This window comes from Neodiprion lecontei, chromosome 5, assembly GCF_021901455.1.
Source record: "Neodiprion lecontei isolate iyNeoLeco1 chromosome 5, iyNeoLeco1.1, whole genome shotgun sequence".
In the NCBI taxonomy this organism is placed as follows: domain Eukaryota; kingdom Metazoa; phylum Arthropoda; class Insecta; order Hymenoptera; family Diprionidae; genus Neodiprion; species Neodiprion lecontei.
This window is the reverse complement of record NC_060264.1, coordinates 8,324,935-8,348,835: the sequence shown is the minus strand read 5'-3', so window position 1 is coordinate 8,348,835 and position 23,901 is coordinate 8,324,935. Positions and strand designations below refer to the sequence as shown.

Genomic DNA, 23,901 nt, shown 5'->3' with positions numbered 1-23,901 from the left:
ATCATTCATCGATCGATGAACCTGACAAAGTAGGAAGAGAAGTAAAACACCGTATCAACACGAAGACACATCGCAAAGCATTTCCACTCCATAATTCAAATGGTGAAAATTTTCAGATAGGGATTTTCGGTTTTGGGTCTGCCTGCACGGTGTTGACAACTGACATAGCAAAGTATACGATCGGTCGTTTGAGGCCCCATTTTCTCACCGTTTGTAACACCAGTGCCTGCAACTTAACCAGTAACGTTGGTGTTTACGTTGAAGATTTCACCTGCAATCCGTTACCAATATACACTGAAAGAACACTGAAGGAAGCCAGGTTAGTGCTTTTTTTTATGTAATTTTAAGTAGCTCCTAACTGAACAGTGACTATAGTTCTTTGATTCGAAAATAACATTTCTTTGACACTTTTGCGAGAAGTCGTTTTACGACATTTCTGACTGGGACTACTCGGCAGGAGTAAAATAGAACTCGGTTCACCGATTTCGCCGAGTTTTTATCGAACACGAATCATCGCCATTTACAATCTGTAGCTGCATACAGACACTATACAGCCAAATAGATTTCCGGTTCCAACTTCCAAGTCTATTATTAACCTGACCAACTCTCTGAGGTCTATTCTCAAGTCTGAACTTACTAAAATGTCACTCGAGAACCGACGCGGCAAAGTTTATACTGTGCTTTTACAGTATTGAATTTTATTGATCGGGCTTGCCCTTCTTTTCGCACACTGTGAAAACGCTCCCAAAACGTGACGAACAACGGAGACCAAATAACGGAAGTGCGTTTAATTGCGAACGAAAACCATTCGACCGCACCTTTATTTTTTCTAGACGATACGATGTATCTGTAGTGCAAGGGCGTCGCGTTACCATTTTCTATCCAATGATGATACATGTACAAACTAATCCAATTTCTGAGACGCGATTCATCACACTCTATTTAATCACTGCGAAACGTTTCGTTTGTTTTTATACCTACAAGAGTCATGACAATGTCACCTTGACACACGAGGCAAAAAATATACACTACCAATGCTTTGCTTTTACACAATTAATGTTTAACTGCAAAATTTTGGAAATTACTTATAGCAAACGTGTTGTTCTAAAATCGTTCGGATTGTTAAAAAAAAATGTGTATAGATCTTATATTTATAAATGGTAAGTCACAGCTGCTGTCTTGAATCGATAAATCCTAAAATGTACGGCACACGAATGCAGATGTCGCTGCGATTTCGACGAACTATAACAAGCAGCGTATAATATTATTATCAGAAATGGAAGATGGACAGTCCTATTTATAGATTCGTATTTGAGGAATCTGTGATAAAATTGTATATAACACAGTATTTTCATTCATTCGTTGGTTGGTTTATAGTCGGTCGGTCGGTTGGTTATGGTCTTGGTTGGTTCATTTTTTCATCAGCTATAAAGACCATCTCCATGATGTTCGGCCGTTATGGTAACCAAGCCAGCTTATTGTATATGCAATAAAAATTTATAAAAAAGAACAGCAACAATCGTTCATCACCGCGTCAGACGTATCGTGTCAACAAAATTTCGATATTTTTGGAATTACGATAAACAGCAAGATTATAGGTTTACCTTTATAATCGAACATAAAACTTTTAATCTTGCGCATATCCACTCTCTGTTATAAACTTGCACCTATCGACAGATTCATGCGCAGGCTTCTATTCCTGACGATCCGCTTGGCTAGTTCAAAATTCTATTGGAATAAAAAATTTGTATTTCGATACCAGATTTCGATTATAGAATCTAAGGTATCGTCAAGAATAAACGACGGAAAAAATGATCAGTTCTAGGATGAACGCTCCCAGTTTTACTAGCATAACTATAAGATAAGATCTGTAAACAACTATCATTTTCTGTTCAACATTCACTACATAATATTCTGATCGTAATATCTCTCTGTCAGTAATTCTTCGTCAAAGGGTAAAAAAACGATCGAATCCGTGTCTGAAAGTGGACGCATAGACAAAAAATAACATTTACAAACCAGCGGATATGTATATATAGGATTTATAAATGCAGATGCCTTTCTTATCATTTGATTGCAAATGGAGTACAAAATCGCAAGAAAAAACTCAAATATTCAGCTCGAGCTTAAAATATGATTTGAATCTTGATCTTATAAATTTTGAATTTTGTTATAAACCTCTGGCACATTTTAATTGTGCAAACAGTCTCATGGAATGATCTGTTATAAGAAATTTATCTCCTCATTTTTAGACGTCTGGCTTTCTGATGCGGTAATTTAATGGTCGTTAACTTATACGATAACCACAATTTTCATCAATGTTTCAGGTTATCCTTCCCATCGGGACACTCGTCCTTTTCTGCATACACGATGATTTACCTCGTGGTAAGTATTTTTTTTTGTACTTTCTATTTCCGCCAAAGATTTTAATCATGTATCGTTCGAACGCTTTACAGGTAGAATTTTTTCGTCACATAATTTATCATGCAATTTTCGTCCATCCACATCATTCATAACCAAGTATCATGTTCCGCACTTTTTTCTAAAATATCAATGCAAATATAAGTGTTGTTTACACGCCAATTACTGTAATACTGTAACAAAGGAGCCTCAAGTTTATTGAAAGATAACAGACATGACACGTGCGCGCTCTCGTTAAACTCGATCGTTTCATTTACTTATCATCGTGCCCGATAACGCAACAAACTACAGTGACGTTAAATTTGGTGACAAAGTACCCGCCATGTAATCCCATTATACACGCAAGCTTTATCAAACATGACAAGATGACGGAACGAAGTGTTTTCTATCCAACGCCGAAGAAGAATCAACAACGCATACTGATCAGAACGATGATTTCAACAAGCCATTTCAATGGTCACTTCTCACCTAAAACATTCACTCGTTACATCCCAAAACTGTTGTTGTGTTTTCAGTTGTACCTGCAATTGCGAGTCCATTGGGCTATCAGCAAATTGCTGAAGCATTTACTGCAGTTTCTTTGCTTCTGGATGGCTTGGTTCACCGCCATGTCCCGAGTATCAAACTACAAACACCATTGGAGCGATGTCCTGGCAGGATCAACGCTCGGAATTGCCATGGCACTTTTCATGGTCCGTTTTTTACGTTTATACGTTTCGTAACTAGAGGATATCAAATGACGCCAAACGTGAATTCAATCTAGTACTCGAATTTTCACATTTTTTGGCTGTTCGTTTGTTTCAGGCCAATTTCGTGGCAGGTCTCTTCAAACCCAAACGGTCTGTCGGCAATGATAAAAATCTTCACGGATCAGAAAACGGAACAGAAGAGACTCAGGTGAATAATGGCACGGCCAACCGAATATGTTAGATAATATATATATTTATTTTTCTTTTCTTTTCTTTTTTTTTTTCTTAAATCATATTTTCTTCATTTCGAGGTAGTTTCACAAACGGTACAGGCATATACTATATTTATATGGATATGTGTGCATATATATATAAATATGTATATACACACACACACACACATAATTGAACGTTACGTACCAACTTCTCGGTTCTAGTCGAATTTTTTGCGAATTTCTGTACATCTGCTCGTTATTTCTCCTATAATAATATGCAAAATCCTTTCAATAGTTCGATATATTTAAGTTGCAACGTTACTAACGCAAACAACATTGCAAGTGTACATGGGACTTGTTTTCCAAAACTTTGAACATTAAGATTAGGTTGATTATATTCAGAGGGATTGCAGATGCATTGAAATTTATTCAAATAATATTGATAAATATACGTAATATAGTATTTAGCGGAAAGCAGTTGGGTGGCTGGCGATATTCGAAGGGGTGTAGATAAGATCGAAGAATTCTTACTGACAACGATCAAAGAATGAATTATCGATGTTCGTTTTGAATTGTTTTTAAGTCGCGCTTGAATTGTGAAACTAACTTTACATACGCATGTATAGTAAATCGGACGGAGAGAGAGGGATATAGATATGTTTTATTTTCACTATAGATTGAATGATTTACAAATCTATAATGTAACGTAAAGATTCACTGTTTCTATTTTTACTATATAATAAACAATGAGTATTATTGTTGACGTTTTACAAACGCTATATACAATGGTTAGGAGATCATAAGGCTCTAAAGGACGTAAACCCGACCAAACGAAGCATTATTTTCACGGTGTGTACACACTGAGAGAAATTTTTAGTTCCGGTTACCGCTCGGTCCTTGACTATTTTCATTTTTTACCACGATCGACAAAATATAGTTGCAGATACAAAATGAAAATTAGTTTTCTTGAAACCTGACAAAATGATTTTGCGTTGCAATTACCAAAAAAGGATCGACGATGGCGCAAAATGGTTAGGCGTACCTCGTTTTTCGTAATTCCAACAATATTCAAACGGTTTTTTTAACGATAACGGCTTTACTTAATTTTTCTACTTACTGTATCAAATGAAATTTTTCTCAGTGCCCAAATATATGTATACATACACATACATATAGGCATGTAAACGAACCAAAAGTTCAATCGTTGCCACAGGCGAAATCCGCGCAAGCGCGTCGATGCGGATTACACATCTTTACACATAATTGTGTGTTGATATTTTTGAAATTTAATCTAAAAAAAATTTGGTGTTATATATTTGTAAGATGCCGTAGACCGAAGAAACCTCTCGCAAGTTATCGCCGAGCAAAAATTAATAAGCGTGAAAAAGTTGTACGCGCGCTGTATAAAACTGTCGGAAAATTGATTGTGCACGGAATTGTCGGGGAAAACAAAAATATATTTACAAAATATCATCGTGTTCTTGAAAGAGAGAGAAAGAAGAAGAGTGGGTCTTTTTTTAATACTGTGTAATAATAACTAGAGAGAAGACTTTCGTAAATGGTAGTTGTATAAATAAATCGTATACACATTACAATTCATATATATATATATATATATATATTTATGTATATATATATTTAGTTACGTAAATAAAAATTTCCGAACGCTAATTGTTAGACACATATGTGAGGGAAAAAGTGCACCGCCGGATTGTAAACGTAAAAATTTTTTGCTTTAAAGTCACTTGCATGAAGCTTGCCGTGTTTTCAAATTATTTCCCCGAAGTAGGATTAAATTTACCAATAATTATATATAGCCTAGAATTTGTGTCTTTTCGGTTTGGAACAATAGCTACCTTTGACAAAGCTATTTTATAACCATGATTTTTGTCGGTAAAATGATTTCAGATTACGAAAGAGAATATTTGTTGAACAGCTTTCTTAACTTCAATCGCTATATTTCAACTTTTAAACAGTGCCGAAACGCTAAGCCGTATTATAATATTATTATAACGCGAACGAAAAATGTGCGACTCCAATTTATCAGTTGTATAATTATAATTTGCAAGGCGAGGTCAATTTTAATTTGTCTGAATAAATAATTTTCGCATTTATTGAAGGCTTTGTTGCCTAGTATTTACACAAAACCGAATTTTGCAAGATCGAAAGACGATTCAATTCGTATAATCCATACGATACTAGTAAAACAACGACAACAACGACAAAGAACTATTAAAAATAATCAAATAAATATATTAGTAATTCTCCTCAACTCAGTTAATTATAACTGCTCACGCGTAACGATGATCATTGTTTTGTGTGCAGTTGCGTAAAAGAAAACTGAAAGGTTTTTTCCTTCTTACGCACCTGTTTCATTTTTGCGATAAGAAAATATAATGACAAGTATATTTACGTTATTATTCGTTGTTTCTGCGAGGTTATTTTCGACTTTGATACCCGTAGTAATTGCCAAATTATAGATACGCCACTAAAAATTTAGTAATTATCAATTTCTAAACATCGAACCGAATGAATTGCGAAACTAACTTTTGTTATTCACAAAAATTTTTTCTTTATTTTAGATTTATTGTTATTAAATTTTATTACTATTATTACTATCGTTGTTATGATTATTATTATTATTATTATTATTATTATTATTATTATTATTATTATTATTATTATTATTATTATTATTATTATTATTATTATTATTATTATTATTATTATTATTATTATTATTATTATTATTATTATTATTATTATTATAGATTACGCTGTAAATATACGCGTTTTCATTGTTACACAATGATAAAAGTGTAACGATTTGAATTTAAATTCTAATATAGGCAAACTCTGGCTCGATGAATATAGACATATTAACTAGTGCTTCCAAAACTATTATACACACTTGATTTTGTATCTACACATTACCGGCCCTGGATATTTATATTAGATGCAGCGACACTATTTATGATATATTCTGTCAAGCTATAGGATATTAAGCCAAAGTACGTAATGTTCAGATTTCATTGCTTTTATCGGTATAGCTTAACACAGTATTGAAATTGAAAAGATTCGATCAAAAAAAAAAAAAAAAGAAAAAGAAAATGAAACGATTAAAAAATATAAGTTGATTAAATTGTAATTTATTAATTACACACTGCTGAACGAAATGCATAAAAAATGGAAAGTCGTTTTGTGTAAATTCTCTCTGTATAATTATTTTGGCTGCATGGAGAAAGACTATCGTACAGTGACGATTTTGTAATAACAAACAAACAAACAAACACGCGAGAATACCGAATGTTTGGTTTTCTTGAAAAAAAAAATAATATTACTATTATCATTATGACAAATTTATTCGAATGTTAATTATTACGATAGTTTGATATTTATATTTATATGTATGCAATTGAGATGTTATATCAGAGACGTAAACATGTTAGGCGTAATTATTTATTTTATGAAAATTTGGAAGAAAACAAACAAAATATATATATACATTTACATGTGCGTATATTATATAAAATAACTATCCAGCTATACTATGATTTATTTGTTGTTATATTCGAAACCTCAGTGGCTGAAAGAAAATCGGAGAATTTTTTTGGCACAATATTTACGGCCATTAACAAAGTAAAAAAACTATGAAAGAAACATGCTTAAATTCTCCTGACTGTAATGAATGTAAGTAAGGGATGAATAGATTGTAATTAAGCAAATTACGTGAGAACACTAAATCGTAGAAAAGCATGCGTTACAATGCAAGTTGAAGAAAAAAAAAACCAGTTACAGTTAAGTTATAAGTGATGAATTGTTTTTGGTAAAAGCATTAAAGAGAGGCGTTGGCGTTAAGCTCAATCAGGTTTCGTGGAACCAAACAAAAAGAGGGTAATTTTTGACTGCAAGATCTTACTCTTGCAATAAATAAAAGGTGAAAATATAGAAAGAGCATATAACGATAATCGTGTAGATTTAAAAGACTGTTACTTAAGACGCCACCAACTGTTTTGCGACCCTCTGAACCGAGTTTAATAAGACTCTCTCCTGAAATTTATAATCGTTTGTTTCTAAAGTGCTGTAAGCTTTGCACTTAATATTTGTAAGTTATATTTACAATTTGTTTCTGTCGGTATGAGTCAACCGTTATATGTGCAAATGCATGATATACCTCTACTTCACGTTAAACTGTATACAATCCTATTGGGCTATAAATAATAATTATTATTCTGTATTCCTGTTTGGAGTACTTGTTTCTACTATTTCCAAGTTCAAGAGAAAATTTCTGACTTCTTAAAAAGCTGCGTAACTACATGATACGAATGCGAGTGTACAACGGTGGGTAATGAGAGAGAATATTTTTATGTTTTGGCTTCTTGTTTCATCGGTTTGTGAATTGTTACAATATGTTTGTGAATGAGAGAAAAAATTACATGTCGACGCAGTATAATTGTGCATTTCTGTTTTCTTCTACTTTGGTGAATTACACGAGGTTCACGTTAGTAACGTTATCGTAAAGAAATATTGGGGAAAAAGTCACTATTTTCTTAGTTTTACAATGATTTTAAAGGAACTAATATTTCGAAATATGAGTGCATTTTGTTGTATTACGGTTCACTGAATTTCAAATAATTCCAAAATCTCTATATAACGGTTTTTCCTCAGCATGAATCTTTACGATTACGCTACTAACTTCGATATGATTGAATTACTAATTCTTTTCATCAGTAACATCGATTAACACTTTGTTGTTTATCCCTTTTTCAGCAGAGATTGAAACAAATAGATTACGGTACTGAGGCGACTGGAGACGCGATGTAGAAATAGTTAAAGCTGAATTAAACGGTGTTGACAATTCAAATTCTCAAGCTGACCAATTTGTAGGAATTAAAATTTTCAACCATCACCCCATGACACTTTAAAGTTTCAGCTTTTAGCAAGATGCTGGTCTGTTGAATATAATTGCGAATTCGACAAACTTTGAAGTCTTTAGTTGCGAGACCTGTGAATAATCTTACATAATATTAGTTCTTTCAAGGCCTGCTTGTAATAAAAAAAGGATCACTAGTCGATGTGTGATGATAATGCTTTGAAAGCAGTCTAGCAGACCAGCATCATCATAGGTTACGGGTTGATTGATATAAATGATATCTTGAATGCAAGTTGAACCCCAACTGTACGAATTGAACTGAACTTCAAAATTCATGCCACTGTAACCGAGCTTTTAAAATTTAATATTTGACCAATGGCTGATGTCATGTTTGAACCTTGTTGACCGATTGATTTATCTTTCAGGGCGAATCAAGTCCTTTGAGAAATTATGCATCAAGATATGGCACCTTACCAACGGACTTGTGAATAGATCGCACGACTAACGTACTAATTTTATGCTCAACCGACACTTCTCACAACTCACTTCATGTTAGTATTTATAAAAGTGACCAAGTTGTTTGCTAATAAATTACATGTACTTCTTAAACAAGTAGAAAGCACCGAGGTTTTGGTTTTTTCTCTTTGCCTTCCTGGTGGTCACATAATCTGGCAAAAAACTACTGTTCGAATATCCATTTAAAAACTTGGGACTTTCCTTGCTAAATTTCCTATGCACCGTTTTACCATAAATCACCCCTTCACGGTTTAATATTGACATGAACTTTGTGGGGAAGAATTTTTCAGCAAATTACAGTTACGAATTTGGCCATACCTCGTCAATTCGGATACATTACAGTTTTGATAAAAGCTAAGGTAAGTTTGCATAAAGATTACGTCAAGTTGCCCGCTGTGTAATGTAAAGTTTTCGTGACATCAGACATAAAACTTAGCTGTGATTGATTGATAAAGTAATCATTAGTAGTGCGGATAAAGTAGTGCGGAAGTACTTGTTCCGTGGATAAATAAATAGACGCAAATACTGACGCAACATTTGAATACGAGGAATAGAATGAGGAAATATGTGGCATATGTTTCGACAGAGGAGAATCAGCGAAATAGCGGTTAGTTGACGTTTACGATCTTACCTTGACATAACCTCAAACCCTTGGCGACCTCAGTCACGTGTTGCACACCTCAAAAGAACCTCGCTCTTCGATGAAATGCGTTCTGAATCTTCCGACGTGGTTGAACTCCAAGTTAATGACCTTATTTATTAAATTATTCATCTAATTAAGGAACAGTTGCACGTATTTATAATAATCACCGCTAGCACACACTCGCGATATATCAACATTTCTTTCTGATCTGTTCTGATCTTTGAAATCTGCTTCGCAACGACATTGAAGTATGTTACGAGTTACTGGGTAGCGAGTAACAATGATACGGTATATATGTCATGCTCGCAGAAATCGCAGAAATTGTTTACACAAATAACAGAGAAACCCACGATGCAATGTGTGTTAGGGGTTTTACACGACCCGCGCATTGTTGCTGCTGCGGGAAGACTTGCACATGACGTATTACGTAAATTTACAATCTCAAAAATCTTAACCTCTCACACGCAGGTCGATCATGAATATGCGATTGTCAATTACACTGAAGTTAGTAACGTTATCGTAAGGATTCATGACGAGGAAAATCTATTATTTCGCGATTTCTAAATTGTCTGAAATTCGGTAAAGCCTAATAAAACAGAACACATTCGTATTTCAAAGTCTTAGCTCCTTAAATTTAAATTAAGAAAATAGTGATTTTTTCCATAATGTTTCGTTACGATAACGTTACTAACTTCAACCTCGTGATTGTCAAATGTTGTGTTCCGAAACATCACCGTGATGATAAAATTCGCCATCAAAAAAGACAAACGCATGAAGACTATTCGTGCGTTCGGTAATTACGTCAGATTCCTCGATTACCTCGAAACGCAACGCTTTTTTTCTCTCCTCGCGATGCGTCTCGAGACATTCAACTCTCTTCCAGCGCGCGTTTCGAGGTGATCGAGGAATCACGTGAAAATACCAAACGCAGTTATATAGTGCAAGAGAGATAGAAGAAAGATTTTCCGCTTAAAGCTGATTTCTGATTGGTCTAGATAGCGCTGCTGGCCGCTTTCACGAGTGAAAAGTAAGTCAGAATCAGGAGGCAGTTGAGCGAAGTAAATTATCCCAGAGAACATGTGGTCTCCGAAGTCACGTTCGCGAAATACGACCGGGTAAAAAAAATCTCGCTAAGCGCTGTTTTAATAGGCAACCGAGTACACTAAGCGCCGGTATGTAGGCAACCGAGTGCACTAAGTCCTGGCATGTTGGCAACTAAGTACACAGCAGGCAGCGGATATCGATCTTATTATTGCGCACTCGACTACTGATGCGGAACATAACGCTTTCGAATTTACAAATTTCGAAGGAAAACACTCTTGACGTTGAATTTAGACCGCCCACCGCTGCCTTCTGTGTACTCGGTTGCCCAAATACCACCGCTTAGCGGGATTTTTTTATATCGGTCGTATCTCGCGAATACGACTTCGGAGACACGTTCTTCAGGTTAAACTATTGAGCTTGACCGCCTTTATAACCCCTACCAGTTTGGTCACTCGATGGTGGGTCACCCTATAGAACCGTATAGCGTTGATTGAAAATATGTAATATAGTCCGGGGTTATTTTTCGTAATGGTTTTTCGGGTCTGGGCGGATTTGAGAGCTACTACCTTGTACTTACGAACGGATCTTATGGGATCCCAATGTAAAATCGAGTCGGCATAGTAGAATACTGCCATTTTCTCCCCCGCTTTTCAGCGCCCCTTACCCGCACCTTAAAGTCCATAAGCAGTTTTTATACATATTCATTCAACATCAATATTCACTGAGAAAAAACGAACAAGATGAGTTTCTGAACATAGCTATAAAATAATTCTGTGCACACTCATTGGCGGAAAAGTAAATAACGCAAATTTCTGAAAAAAACTCTGCATCCGTTAAATCTTATCATCGGGCTTAGAACTTTTATCGCAAATTCCTATTTCTGACCAATTAAATGTTTTTAAAATATAAATCGAACAATCTTCCAGGCACGTTATTTTCAATATTTTTAGAAAAAAGAGACCCGTAAAACAGGACGTTGACGTAGTCCCAAGTGAAATGACGGCGGCTCATCTTGGTAGTTCCTCTGAATACGATTTCATCGCGGAATGAAATCTCGAAGAAATATTCTATCTTCGGCTGAAGAGCAGTGAAGTAAACCATTGTACCAGTTAATGTTCGGATAAATACGTAGTGTAGTCAAATAAAACATTCTACAAATTATATGTATGTATACATATTTTTCTATCATTAAGTTTTTTCAGTTTTCATACAAAGAACTTTGATTAACATCTCAAAGTAGAAAGTATATTGGTGAAGGACTTTGAATTCAAAACAAGAAAATATCTTCCTTTTCTTTCATCTATAGTTTCTCACAGCTTACTCAATAGTGACAAAATGAACCGAATCGATATTTGAGATACTGGTAAGCAGTAGTAAAAAGGTTTTTTAAAAATCAGAAAATACGGCCATCGAAACGTCTTGAGTAGCCAATTTATTGAACACTGCTATGCTGTTATCCCTTGAGTTATTTATCTGGTTTTGTATCACAGTTACCACTTGTTATTATTTTTTAAATCCTTAATTCATAATAATTTATATATTGAAAGTTATGTTAATTCTTATAATTAATCTTACACAAACATCACTGGGTATACTGAATCTTGCAATTCTATTTCGTTCACTCGATCTCACCTCCATCATCTCTTACATCAGCATTCTAAAATCAATATTACATGCGTGTTTACTTGATTAAATTCATACAGCAATGACGCAATGAATCAAGTTGATTAATGTCATTAATCAAATTTTGTGAATTGTCTTTGACATCAGTACTTAAAAATCTATTCAAGTAGCTGTTAGTTGTCAATAGAAAAAGCTAGATAAATGCAACTAAATTAGCATATTTATGACAAATAACAAAGTAGTACGGATTACATGTATTTAGACTCCGTTGAGTCCAATTCATAGTGCATGACAATGTTTCAAAGAATTATTAGCAATAAAAAGCACTATTTATAGCTACCCAAGTACGTACATACAAGACAAACGCCAAACATGAAAAATAATTACATTCTCGAATTGGAATGTGAAATTCAGAAATACCGTATTATTTCGAGTACAAGTCAAGCTTTTCGGTAACGGACATCACTCGCAAATTCTTCATCCTCCACTTTTACGTAGGATTTAATTAAACGCGGATTAACATAGAAGATTTACCTTACCAACTGAGCAAACTTTTTTTATCAACGTGAAATTGATGTTCTCACAATACGGATGCGCTCATAATCTTCGAGATATTGAAAACTCCATCTTCAAATTTTTCGAACAGCAATTGTTTTGTTTACCGTGTAAACAAATTAGAAACTACGTTGTTTGTTTTTTGGTCAAAGTACTGACAGAGGGGAATCCAGGGGTTCAGAGAGAAATCGAGTGACAAAAAAGATTCGAAACAGTTATGATGTAAATTTTAAGCTCACTGCTGTGCAGTAAGTCTAAAGACCTAACAATTATAAAACTGCAGATAAATACGGTGTCGTAGAAAAAAAAATTGTACGTAACTGGTGGCAAATGAGATAAAAATGATAGTCCATGTGCTACACGGCGGAACTTTAGACTGCCTAAATCTGGAAAATATCCAGATATCGACAAACCAATTTCTAATTATATTCACGACAAACGAAGTCAAGGCTTTGCGATAACTCGCCAAATAATACCATTAAAACCTTTGGAAACTGCAAGAGCTATGAATGTTCCTCATACTCAACCTAAAGGTAGTTTGGGTAGACGGATGATGAGGAAAAATGATTTGTCATAGAGACTAAGCACAATCATGGCTCAACACTTGCCACATCATTTTGAAAGCATCGTACGAGGATTTAGAAAATGTTGCATCAGTAACATGTTAGTTGGGACTTGAGATAATATCTTCTGGGAAGATGAAGTGCTGTAGAAGGAAATGATAGTTGAAGTGAAGAGAGTAAAGAGGACAATGACACAGATATCATTGCCTAATATTCCGATGTTTAAAATACAAGTACCTGAGTTGATATCTGTCGATATTAAAATTTACACAAGTGTTCCTTATAAAATTCAATATTACAAGTCACTAAAAATAGAAATGACAATTTGTTGGTAAAATTCGACTTATATGCAATTTCTAAAAAAAATGTTTCAAACCCAACTTTAGAGTTAGGAGTCCACTTATATGCAGGGTCAACTAGTACTCGGAATAATAAGGGATTTATATAATCTACGTACCTAATAAGCTATGTACTCAATCGCTTGTGCGCGTGTATGTATATACTAGTAATAATGAAAATTAAATAGCATGCGTGACAAAAATTAAATTGATAATTGAGTATTAATAACATTGAAATTTCATAAGCATTCAGTTTATTCATTCATAAATAAGGTCGAAATAATCGTTTAAAAAAAAAAGAAAATAAAGGGCAAATACCGTTAGATTTATTCAGGGATCAGCGTGCATCAAAACCTGTAGAAATAAAGAATAAGAAAATTAGTGGACACAAAGTTAATTAAAGAATATCATGCATAGCATAAATGCAAACTAGAGTGAATTGCAAATAAACGTTGTATATATGTACATTGAGAGTTGTGAGACTTGATAAATGAAAAATAGCAATTGAATTGAGTATTTGTCCATATTATTATTCTCATTATTATTATCGTCATTTTATTTATTGTACCTAAGTTGATTTGAATTCTTTTTTCCAACACATGCTTGGAAAGTTAGATTTTTTAAACCTATGGAACGTGCGTAAAATATCCACTGAAGTCTAGTAATACTGGAATACTAGAACGCATACCCGCTATACTTTGCCTATCTTTCTTTCTATTTTACTACGTTGCGCATGCGCACATCCAAGTTAGTATAATGTCTATAAAAATTTCATTTCTCAACACACATTCACCAGTTCAGAGTGATACGATTAAGTTCAGGGCGAAAGATCAGTATAAAACTGAAAATTAAAAATTGGTACATGCGTGTCATGTCCACGGATACAATAACGTATGGCATCGAGACAGCAATATCACGTATTACCTGTAAGTACACGAATTATTGTTTTTACACAACGTAATAACTTTTTGAACTGGATTGTACGGAGAGTCCAACGTACCATCAGCCATTGCTAGTAGCTATCTCTCTCAGCTCGAATCAGCGTCATCAGTAAGTGTTTCAGTATTAGTAGGGTTCAGTGAAAGAGCCCCATTTCTAAACAATGCGCTAAAACGATGTTGGCGTATGCGCTCAACTGAAATTCTCAATTTTACACACTATGGGGAATTTTTTTTTAGCGCACTTTCCCACAACTTAATTTTACGCACGAACTTTACGAACCGCCAGTGACGTCATTGGGCTCAGTTGAACCTGAAGTTGGCGCGTTGAGGTTAGATTTCTCTTAATTGCTCTTGATCTACTTCTTTTGACTACTATATTACATTTGTTTGTTTCAAATTGTTAGCAACTCAAACTTTCCTTCACAGATGTTGGAAATAATAGCGTGTGTCACATGTGCGGATGGGCAATATCAGACTCATGTGTTTACAGCGCTCGCCTTAGGTCATGCTGTAAACTTCACACTCGTCGAAAATTGTCCACTTGCCGCATCTGTAACACAGTATACTATTTTTAAATACTCAACTACCTTGGTAAGCTGCACATGTCACATGTCGCAAGATCGGCAGGATTAATAAATGTGCAATGACGACATGTCCACAGAGGTTGCTCAGGAACTGGATTAACTGCTGCTCCGGTACCAGCACTAGTACCTACACCTACTGCAGACATGGATGCTCCAGGATTGTTGCTAAACGTTATTCCTTGCGGTGCATGTGGAGTCGTTGCAGCTGTTGCTGATATCAACTGCTCTACAGTTGCCCAGTGTTCAGAATGTGCCCATTCCAAAGCTTGTTCTCGATTCCCTGAACGTATCGCCGTCAACAGTGGTACCATATAATCCTGGGAGAATTGGGATAAATTACATTAGGTACTTGTTTAACATTACAATCCAAGGTATTAATGAAAATAGATTGATCAATCCATCTTTACTACAGTATTACTTGAAATTTATACTTATTTTCCCATTTCTTTTTTTATGTCTAAGCATGCAAAACTTAGGACAGTCTATAATACCTTCATTGGCAGCATGTCCATTGTGGCAATAAAGAGAAGTAGATGAAAATCAGATATTGCCTCAAAGAATTGGTTCGGCGCAAACTGCTGCATGTACGTACAAAGAGAACTGAATTCTTGTAGCTGTCCATCGACTAGCCTGGAATAAAGTACGATTATAGATTACTAAGATTGAATCAAAATCAATTTGTAACATAGTAAAAATAAATGAATATATATGGACTAATAAATAACAAAAATGATTTTCAGAGATCAGTTGTACAAAAAACCAGTCAATGCTGCTTGTCGGTAAAACACAATTATCTTTCACATTATTTTTTTTTACCTATTTTCAACTGGAAACGGCGTGTTGTCCTCGTTTACGTGAAAAGTAAACTGTGGAGTAAGCGGTGTCGAAGCTGGAACATCGACCAGCAGGTACTCAACTGGCAGAGGTCTGGCTAATCTGGATACTTCGTTGCCGTAACTATCTTTTTCCTGAGTAAACAAAAGAAGAAAAATTAAGTAAATTGGAATGCGTTCGATTGTTAGCAATTAATGAAAATATTGCAAGAAGATTCACAAATTCCCGCCGAAGCCATAGAAGTTGAAGTTCACAAGACTGCCGAGTGCATCGTATTTAGCGAACAATAACTAACAGGTGTTAAAAGAAGACTGAGCTGGAATAGAGGGAAAATTCACGTAGAATAATTAGCGAGCGATAAGAATTGCTTATAAGACGTGATCACTTTAAACGCATGAAACATTAATATGTGAAATGACGAGTGAATGACGTGACGTAAAAACAGATGTTTCGATCAGTGTACGTACAGCGCTATGATTGATTTTTTGTTTCAATATACGCCGTCGCACGAGCGAAAGTCGAGGTTTAAGGCGGATCTAGGAGGCTTTGAAAATGGTCAGCGCGCGGCCATCGGTGGAACCAGGAAACAGCGGGAGTAAATCGCCGAACGGCGTTGGGGGGGGGGGGTAAAGAGAGGACGGGAGGAACGTAGAGCAACAGATCGTAGCGCGCGCTGTGGTGTGTGTCGGTCGGTCGGTTGGTCGGTCGGTCCCTCGCCGCCATGCTAGTGGTTAGTTTAGTGAATCAAACATCATGATGTGGCAAAACGTTTGCAGCACAAGTTAAGATTAAAATAATAATACGCCGCGTACCGGCGAGCCGTCGTAATGCTGCATATAATAACGTTCGATAACCGTAAAATATACCCGTGTACAGTACAAAACGCCAACGATTAAACCGCGCGACATTTAATCTCGATGTAAATTTATATATGTACATAATATATACATGTATGTATGCATACGGAATACATACATGAAAAGAGCGTCCGAAAAACTACTGCGTTACATATAATATAACGTATACGACATTATTAATAATTTTAATAAAACAATAATTTCACGTAGTCAATAAGCCACTGATATACTATACGGGTTGTCCTCGCAAACGCATACACACGGTACGATCCTATTTTGTATCCTAAAAATAATTATCAACATCGAACGTTAACATTATCTATCTATTGTGGCTAAGCGACCGAAGTACCGAGCATTTCTCGGTCTCGTCTTATGTATTGTTGATGAAGAGGGGAGTTTCTTCCAGTTTCTTCCACTGTGTGTGATTGCATTTATACCCTACATTGTATACATATAACTTATGTTCCGCCAATCGGATTTCCTCCAATCACTGCTGATCAGCCCGTTAACAATTGATTGCTTCAGCTCGCTATCTCTCCCCAATCGTTTGCGAATCCTGAGCGGCCTACGACTAACCCCCTAAATAAATTCTCAATCCACGTTGCATTCATTCTCGTCAAAACCACAGTCTCGCCTTTACGAAGTATGGAACCTGAGTGCCTGTATTCAATACGTGTCCTGGCTCCTCCCACCACCCCACCCCCCATGTTTTGGCGGGATTTCGTGCGCACGCGCGCTGTCCTGCAATATGTCATTTTTCGTCTTACAGAAAAATGATCGGCAATTGTTTTTTTCGATGCCTCCCCCCCCACCCAACGATAAACCCAGTGCGAATTTCGTCACACTCGTTATTTCCTTCATATGTACTTGTAAGAGAGAGAAAATAATGATGATATGGATGTAATTCCATTATCATCACTTGGCTGTCTCTTCATTTTCTTACACTAAATGTAATCGCACACACTTTTTGTCACACTCTCGGTCACGCGAAAGGAATAGTCGCACGATCGCTTTGCAGAAAATTAATGAATTGAAAAGGAAATAAACACACGATTGGCTGTTATTTATTTACATGTACAGATGCTGGATCCGAGCGTACTAACAGATCTAGAGGAGCTGACGCTGTGTAGTTATTGCAAGCAGAAATTTAACGACACGGAACAATGCCCAAAGTACCTGAGCTGCAAGCATCACTTCTGCTTACGATGTATAGAAAACAATCTGGTTAAGGGGCGACAACTAGTTTGTGCCCATTGCTGGAAGTCAACTGAACTTGGACATCAAGGACCCGATGCTCTACCCACACATTCCTCTCTACTCGCCCTCGCCAATAACTTTTCGCACCTTAAAATCAACTCTAACAACATCACAGCTAACAAACCCACCGATAAGGAAAGAAAGGTATCCAATAACGATGAGAACAAGTCAATATCATTCAAACATCCTACTTATTGTTAACATTTGTCATGTTAATCTTAAATTCTCAAATGAATGTGTCGAGGAAGCTTTGTTGAGAGTTGAATCCAGAATATTGGAAAATGTCGGAAGTAGTGTTCTCGAAGAATCAGAGTATGCCACATATTGAGAAAAGAAACAAGTCAATTTCAGAAACCACTCTTTTAATGGGAAAAAAGCTTTATAAAGGAATGCATCATTGAATTATCTTCCCTAAGTTGAGAATGCTAGGTAAGCAAGTGGTTAAGTGATGTGCTGGCTGAAGGGTGAAGCCTTACTATGGAAGGATTTTTTATTAATCAGATCATGATGTAATGTCATCATTGTTGTTCTCACTCAACTTGACATACCGTGTACACATATACGCAATGATGTGAGAGCGGGCATGTGTGCATATTTTCAAATGTACAGGCTGTTAGAAAAGCAGACAACAAGGCTTGAGCCTGTTTTACAGAGCTAAATTTTTTCAATACTTTCAGAGTGAGAACTGCCACACACATGGTATGCCATTGGCATTATGGTGTGCAACTTGCTGTTTGGCGCTCTGTCGAGCCTGCGCCACACCGCAGGAACATCCTGGTCACCAAATTAAATCACATACAGATGCCAAAGATCAACTCATAACTGACGTAAGTACCAGATGACTTGATTAAAAAAGTGAGATCTTTTAAAAATTCCTGAAAAACAAGCTTTTGTACCCTTACAAAGTTGAATGAAGTGACATGTTCTGCCCCTGATTTTAGCATAAAACATAGAACTAGGGAATAAAGTAAAATTAAATAAACAGGTTCAACACGAATTGGTAGCAATTCGAAAACTATCGACGGAGATTCAGAGACTGGTTATGCAGCAGCGAGAGTTCTTAATAAAAGTGTTAGAGGCCTGCGTTACGCTGAAGACACGAGTAGAGACAGATTTGCAAAATGGGTGGAGCTACTATCCAGAAATAACAGAGGCACGAGAAACGCTGGGAGAGGCCAAGGCTAGTCTGCAGATGATTGAAAATCCCGGTGACATTTACAACTTGCATACCCAACTAATTTTAAAGAAACAAAGGTTGCAAGCCAAGTATCAAGAGGCTACAGTGCAATGTCAACTTGACGATTTAATCGGTAATTCAGGTGTAGTATTCGACTTTACCCTGTTGAAACAAGCCTTGGCTAGCATAAACATGGGTGAACCCGCCATACCGCAACCTCCGGGTGGAAGCGGCAGACTACACGGTCACCTAGCAGCTTCCCAAAACCCGATATTGTTCCTGGCAAACTACTGTATGTCTCAACTATACTCGAGGCACATGGCCAACAAGCAGCACGTGCAAAATGGGTCCATTGAATTTCATCCTAACATGATACCAGCACAACCTCCTCCTCCTCCATTGCACGTTCATCAAGGCCCTCCACCTCCATCGCAAATACTAGTACCCACTGGGTCGCCATCCGTGACACAACCACCACCGGCACAACCGAATACGATACTCCATCCCCAACAACAGTCCGCGTTTATTACCGAGGTTGGCACCAGCAGCGGTGCTTTGGTTGCAGTTCATTCACCTCCTCAACCACCGTCAGGCACCATACCAACGACGATGAGAGGCCCCCCTAATCCATATCCCCTTTACTATTTCAATATCGATGTTAACGGAGCTCCACAAGGTAGAATTGTGATAGAAGTTAGACCGGATGCAGCGCCAAAGATGGCAAAGAATTTCAGCGTGCTTGCAACAGGTGAGATAGGGGTCGGATACAAGGGCTGTACGATATTTCAATGCTGGGAAGGAGAGTCGGTGATAACCGGAGATTTTGAACTAAACAATGGACGCGGAGGTAGAAGTATATTCGAAGATGGATTTTTCATGCCCGACGATACAAAGTTTCCAGCAGTAAGAGGTGCTGTAGGTATGAGAAGAACGCAAAAACGACACGATAACTTGGGGATGGTTGGTTCCCAATTTCGCATAATATTACAGGAAATGAGGGGGTTCACTGGGATATTTGGCCATGTAGTAGAAGGTTTGGATTTAGTGGAAAAAATTTCAACCTACGGTGATCAGACTGGTAAACCGACGAAAACCATACTGATTACTAAATCTGGTAAACTGTAATGATTATGTTGATGCGCCGATATCAAAGTCTATATTTTCGTGATAGAAAGAGAAATTAGGGAAACGGCTAGAAAATTGTATAGGTACGATTGTAAATGTTACATCGCTATAAATGATGTTTTGTCGTATGCGCCTCTGGTGCTCTGTACGTTAAGTCACAACTTAATTACTATATATAACAATAGAATCTAAAGAAGTTGAATCTATTTTTTGAAAGTGGTCGCATTCAAATAAAAATCCATATTTTGCTATTGATTGGGATTTAACAAGGTTCTATGATCTACAAAGGATCGATACATATGTACCTCGAAAATTGATCGTAATATCAATACAAGTAGCTAGCTATATATGAATACGGGATTTTTCTTTTAGAAGAAGTTCGTCATTTATTTTGGCTATCGAAATATTTTATCTAGATTTGAATCTGTCTGCAAACGTCAGTAGACGACAGAATTATGGAACTCCTTGCGTCTTACAATTGGGAGTTAGTCTATAAATGGAATCTATGTTATAAGCGGACAATGATATATTTTTAGATGAGGGCTAATTTTTGGCCGAGATCCGACAAGTTCGTTATTAGAACGTACATGAACGTACAGTTTGTGTGGAATTAATCCCAAACGGTTAGAAAAGGGACCTACGTATCTTGATTAAGTGACTGTTGTATATCGCAGTGAGAATGAACATGATACACATGCATTGTGTATACATGATATACTCTTTTCAGATAGGTTTCATTTTCATCATTAGTTTTTAAGCCTCAAAGGTAGTATATCCCGCCTCTCGTTCCGTGTTACAAATAGTGAAGCGTCATTGTAATCGAAATTGTGTTGAAAAAATTAGATCTCAATATACAATGTACAAGAAGGCCTAACTATAATATAGTATATAGAAAAATATTAAACGTCTCTCGTAATATCTGGTCGAAAACGAATGAATATAAGCGAATATATTAATCAAATCATTCCTTGATACTGTATATCGAAATGCTACGAATATGTAATATGTTACTATAGTCGTGTAAAACCCGTCGTTATGTATTATAATACTATTATTATTATTATAAATATTATAGTATCTGCTCGTCCTCGTTGTCGTCGCAAAATGCCTTTTTTGGAAACCTCAATTGATGTTGAACTTGAAAGTTTTAACTCTTGTTAATTAGCTAATAACGACTATAACCACGTGTACCGCATTACGATAAATTATAAATACCGTTATGAATATCGATTAAAAGGTGGCCACTCCGAATTCCTTCCTCTTTTCAATTTTGTGTTAGAAAAAAAATATATCACCTAGGCTCGACGTACCTAACGACTAACATTGACTTGAGCGAAGTCAGTGGCCAACCTGTACATAGATAACGAATGAAAAATATATATATATATATATACACACACACCCACAAACATACTTTTCTGAATGTGACAAAGCAGTAGCATATAGCTTATACTACAGATATCGGATACCGTCGATTTATCCTTGCCTTTGTCTTTGATGAAAACGATTATACTTTGTAAATTATCGTATATTTTCCCCCATATACATATATGTATCTATAAAAGTTAATTAAATTGTTTGTTTTTTTACATTTCCTCTGCCAACTATACATTTTATAGGAAATAGTACGTTTACCACTTCGTCTAATTGTGGTAACATGAATCAAAGAACCAAATTAGTAAAAATAATAATAGTTGTATATGTACAAGGTAAACAATTGTTACCTAAGACATGCTGTAGATTTAATCGACCATTTTCCAGTTATAAACTGTTGCCATTCTTAACAATGCAAGTACTTCACTTGGTCCAACTTTTAGTTTTATATTTTCAAATTTAGGTTTATTACTGTATTAGTTAAAAAAACCGAATAGCTCGTTGCGGCAAAAGTATATTTGTAATCTACTATGGAAGATAATGAATATGAAAAGAGATAATTAAGAGCTTGTTATGGGAGAAGTAAAACTTGCCACATAGGGATTATAAAAGCAGATCATAATTATAGAGGAAATTGAAATGTGAATGTTTGATCTTCAGGTAAGAGGGTGTAAACAGTATATCATTTATTCCAAGAAATTCCCTCTTTCCAGAATTTCGAAATTGATAACAAATTTTCAATTTCTCTACTATTCCAAATCATACGACTGTCTGAATGTGTTGGATGTTACAAGACGGTGTGTGGTGAATTAAATTTGCAACGAATGATTAGAGATTTATGGCTCGCAGTAGTTGAGAAATTCAAAATAGTAGTTGAAATTGAATATATAGCCACTGTTATCAGCAGCAGAAATATGAATAAATATATGTATACAAAAGAATATACGTATAAATGCGATGGTAAAAAAAAAAAGTTAAATGTAAAACGAATTCGAATAGCACCGTTGGAAATAATTAAGTTACGTGGTAAGAAAATTCTTAATATCACAAAGACATGTTATTAAAATCGTTGAAGATCGTATAACCGAAGGATTGTGAGCATTTCAATGATGCTGTAATTGGCGATTTACTTTTTAACGAGAATAAACGGTGATTATAAAAATTAATGTTAGACGACCTCATCATTGTAAAACATGTGAACCATCCAATGTATATGTGCGCGAAAAAAAATGTTTGAAAATAAAATAAGTACGTGACGGAAACTTAATACCGCAATTAATTTCTCACTCCATATATATTATTTTATTGTTTAAACGAATATTGGAAAACAGCTGAAATTGAATTTACCCACCCAAGAAACCTTACAACATTTCATAAAATTCAATAAGGGCAATTCAAAAGAAGAGGAAGTTGTCACTTACCTTATAGTAAACATCAGGAACATATTGCTTATCTGTGGACTCAATAACGTAGCCAAGCTCCTGCGCATCCTTGGTTGGGACTAGACACCCATCACGTACCAATGCCATGCACTGATTAGAGACTTCGTATCCTTCCATGTGCACTTGATTCTTATCGTCACCTGGAGATCAAAGGAAAAGGTAAAGAATATTCTGAGAACAGTTTTTGATTGCAATGTAAAACGAAAGGCTCTGATTTACTAGGAGGTGCACTGCAGTAAATTTATACCATATTGTACCGAATAATACAGCAAGCGTGATAAACACTCTGATTAATATATTGTTAATAATTATACATTACCTGTGACACAGACTGTGACGAACTTTGAGCCAAAATAACCACTCGGTGAAAAACGGCATGGATTCGGATGCTGGTTTTGAAAGTATCCTGCCATAATACACTCTTGTGCTGATAAAAAGTGACTGTCTATATTTCTGACGTGTTTCACCTGGAAAAATACACATTCATATGCAATTAATTATTTTTGAATAACGCATTATCCACAGATCTTGTCGCGGCGTTTGTTTCAAAATGAAAATTAAAGCTTGGACGTCAGCCAATACGTACCGTGCCTTTTTTGACATCTTCAGCAATTAAATCTGTGAATATCCACCCCACTCTTTGCAAACCAAGAAGTCGAGCAAGTTCGTCGACTAATTCTTGTCTTGGATCTGGTAGGAGAGATACAGTATCTCTCGTGCTGTCCTGAGAGGAATTATAAGCCATTTGTAGATAAAATAAATATAAGTTTTGTGATTTGAAGAGCTTTAATATGTTACTAAAGTCGAAGATCATTCGAATTGTTCTTACG

At 35.9% G+C, this 23,901-nt stretch overlaps 4 protein-coding genes across 17 annotated transcripts in view; 2 read left to right on the top strand and 2 right to left on the bottom strand.

The window, feature by feature from the left end:
- Nucleotides 1-10,041, bottom strand: part of LOC107222122 (E3 ubiquitin-protein ligase COP1-like) — a 62,516-nt gene extending 52,475 nt beyond the window's left edge. For 3 of the 4 annotated variants that reach the window (XM_046740730.1, XM_046740731.1, XM_015661352.2), the window contains exon 1: nucleotides 9,346-10,041. The gene's annotated coding sequence lies outside the window, so the exon portion shown is untranslated. The remainder of the gene's footprint in view (nucleotides 1-9,345) is intronic. The other variant, XM_046740732.1, reaches the window with a different exon arrangement.
- The window catches only part of LOC107222117 (putative phosphatidate phosphatase), a 41,070-nt gene extending 25,873 nt beyond the window's left edge, over nucleotides 1-15,197 (top strand). The window contains exons 4-8 of one of the 4 annotated variants that reach the window (XM_046740746.1): nucleotides 117-319; nucleotides 2,328-2,385; nucleotides 2,937-3,113; nucleotides 3,226-3,318; nucleotides 14,848-15,197. In XM_046740746.1, the coding sequence (XP_046596702.1) occupies nucleotides 117-319; nucleotides 2,328-2,385; nucleotides 2,937-3,113; nucleotides 3,226-3,318; nucleotides 14,848-15,054 (738 nt within the window). In that variant the 3' untranslated portion in view covers nucleotides 15,055-15,197. The other 3 variants (XM_015661344.2, XM_046740748.1, XM_046740747.1) reach the window with 3 other exon arrangements.
- LOC107222108 (nuclear protein localization protein 4 homolog) overlaps nucleotides 11,813-23,901 on the bottom strand; it is a 16,668-nt gene continuing 4,579 nt past the window's right edge. For 3 of the 6 annotated variants that reach the window (XM_046740736.1, XM_015661328.2, XM_015661327.2), the window contains exons 7-13: nucleotides 23,658-23,795; nucleotides 23,391-23,538; nucleotides 23,051-23,211; nucleotides 15,822-15,973; nucleotides 15,497-15,635; nucleotides 15,009-15,322; nucleotides 11,813-12,058 (exon numbers count right to left, since the gene is read on the bottom strand). In XM_046740736.1, the coding sequence (XP_046596692.1) occupies nucleotides 12,046-12,058; nucleotides 15,009-15,322; nucleotides 15,497-15,635; nucleotides 15,822-15,973; nucleotides 23,051-23,211; nucleotides 23,391-23,538; nucleotides 23,658-23,795 (1,065 nt within the window). In that variant the 3' untranslated portion in view covers nucleotides 11,813-12,045. Of the gene's footprint in view, nucleotides 12,059-13,798; nucleotides 13,835-15,004; nucleotides 15,323-15,496; nucleotides 15,636-15,821; nucleotides 15,974-23,050; nucleotides 23,212-23,390; nucleotides 23,539-23,657; nucleotides 23,796-23,901 lie in introns of those variants that run through there. The other 3 variants (XM_046740734.1, XM_046740735.1, XM_015661329.2) reach the window with 2 other exon arrangements.
- On the top strand, nucleotides 16,502-22,896 carry LOC107222109. Of its 3 annotated transcripts, none has more exons than XM_015661330.2 (4): nucleotides 16,502-16,959; nucleotides 17,777-18,097; nucleotides 18,631-18,780; nucleotides 18,939-22,896. In XM_015661330.2, exons 2-4 carry the CDS (start codon nucleotides 17,777-17,779, stop codon nucleotides 20,253-20,255), a joined length of 1,788 nt encoding a protein of 595 aa, XP_015516816.1. In that variant the 5' UTR covers nucleotides 16,502-16,959; the 3' UTR covers nucleotides 20,256-22,896. The 3 variants fall into 3 exon arrangements, with proteins under 3 accessions (XP_015516816.1, XP_046596701.1, XP_046596700.1); XM_046740744.1 differs by having other exon boundaries at nucleotides 16,546-16,569; XM_046740745.1 differs by lacking the exon at nucleotides 17,777-18,097.

Coding starts and splice junctions, on each gene's coding strand:
- LOC107222109 (XM_046740744.1), top strand. Junction 18,098..18,630: donor CCACCGATAAGGAAAGAAAG/GTATCCAATAAC, acceptor CAATACTTTCAG/AGTGAGAACTGCCACACACA. Junction 18,781..18,938: donor AAGATCAACTCATAACTGAC/GTAAGTACCAGA, acceptor TTAAATAAACAG/GTTCAACACGAATTGGTAGC.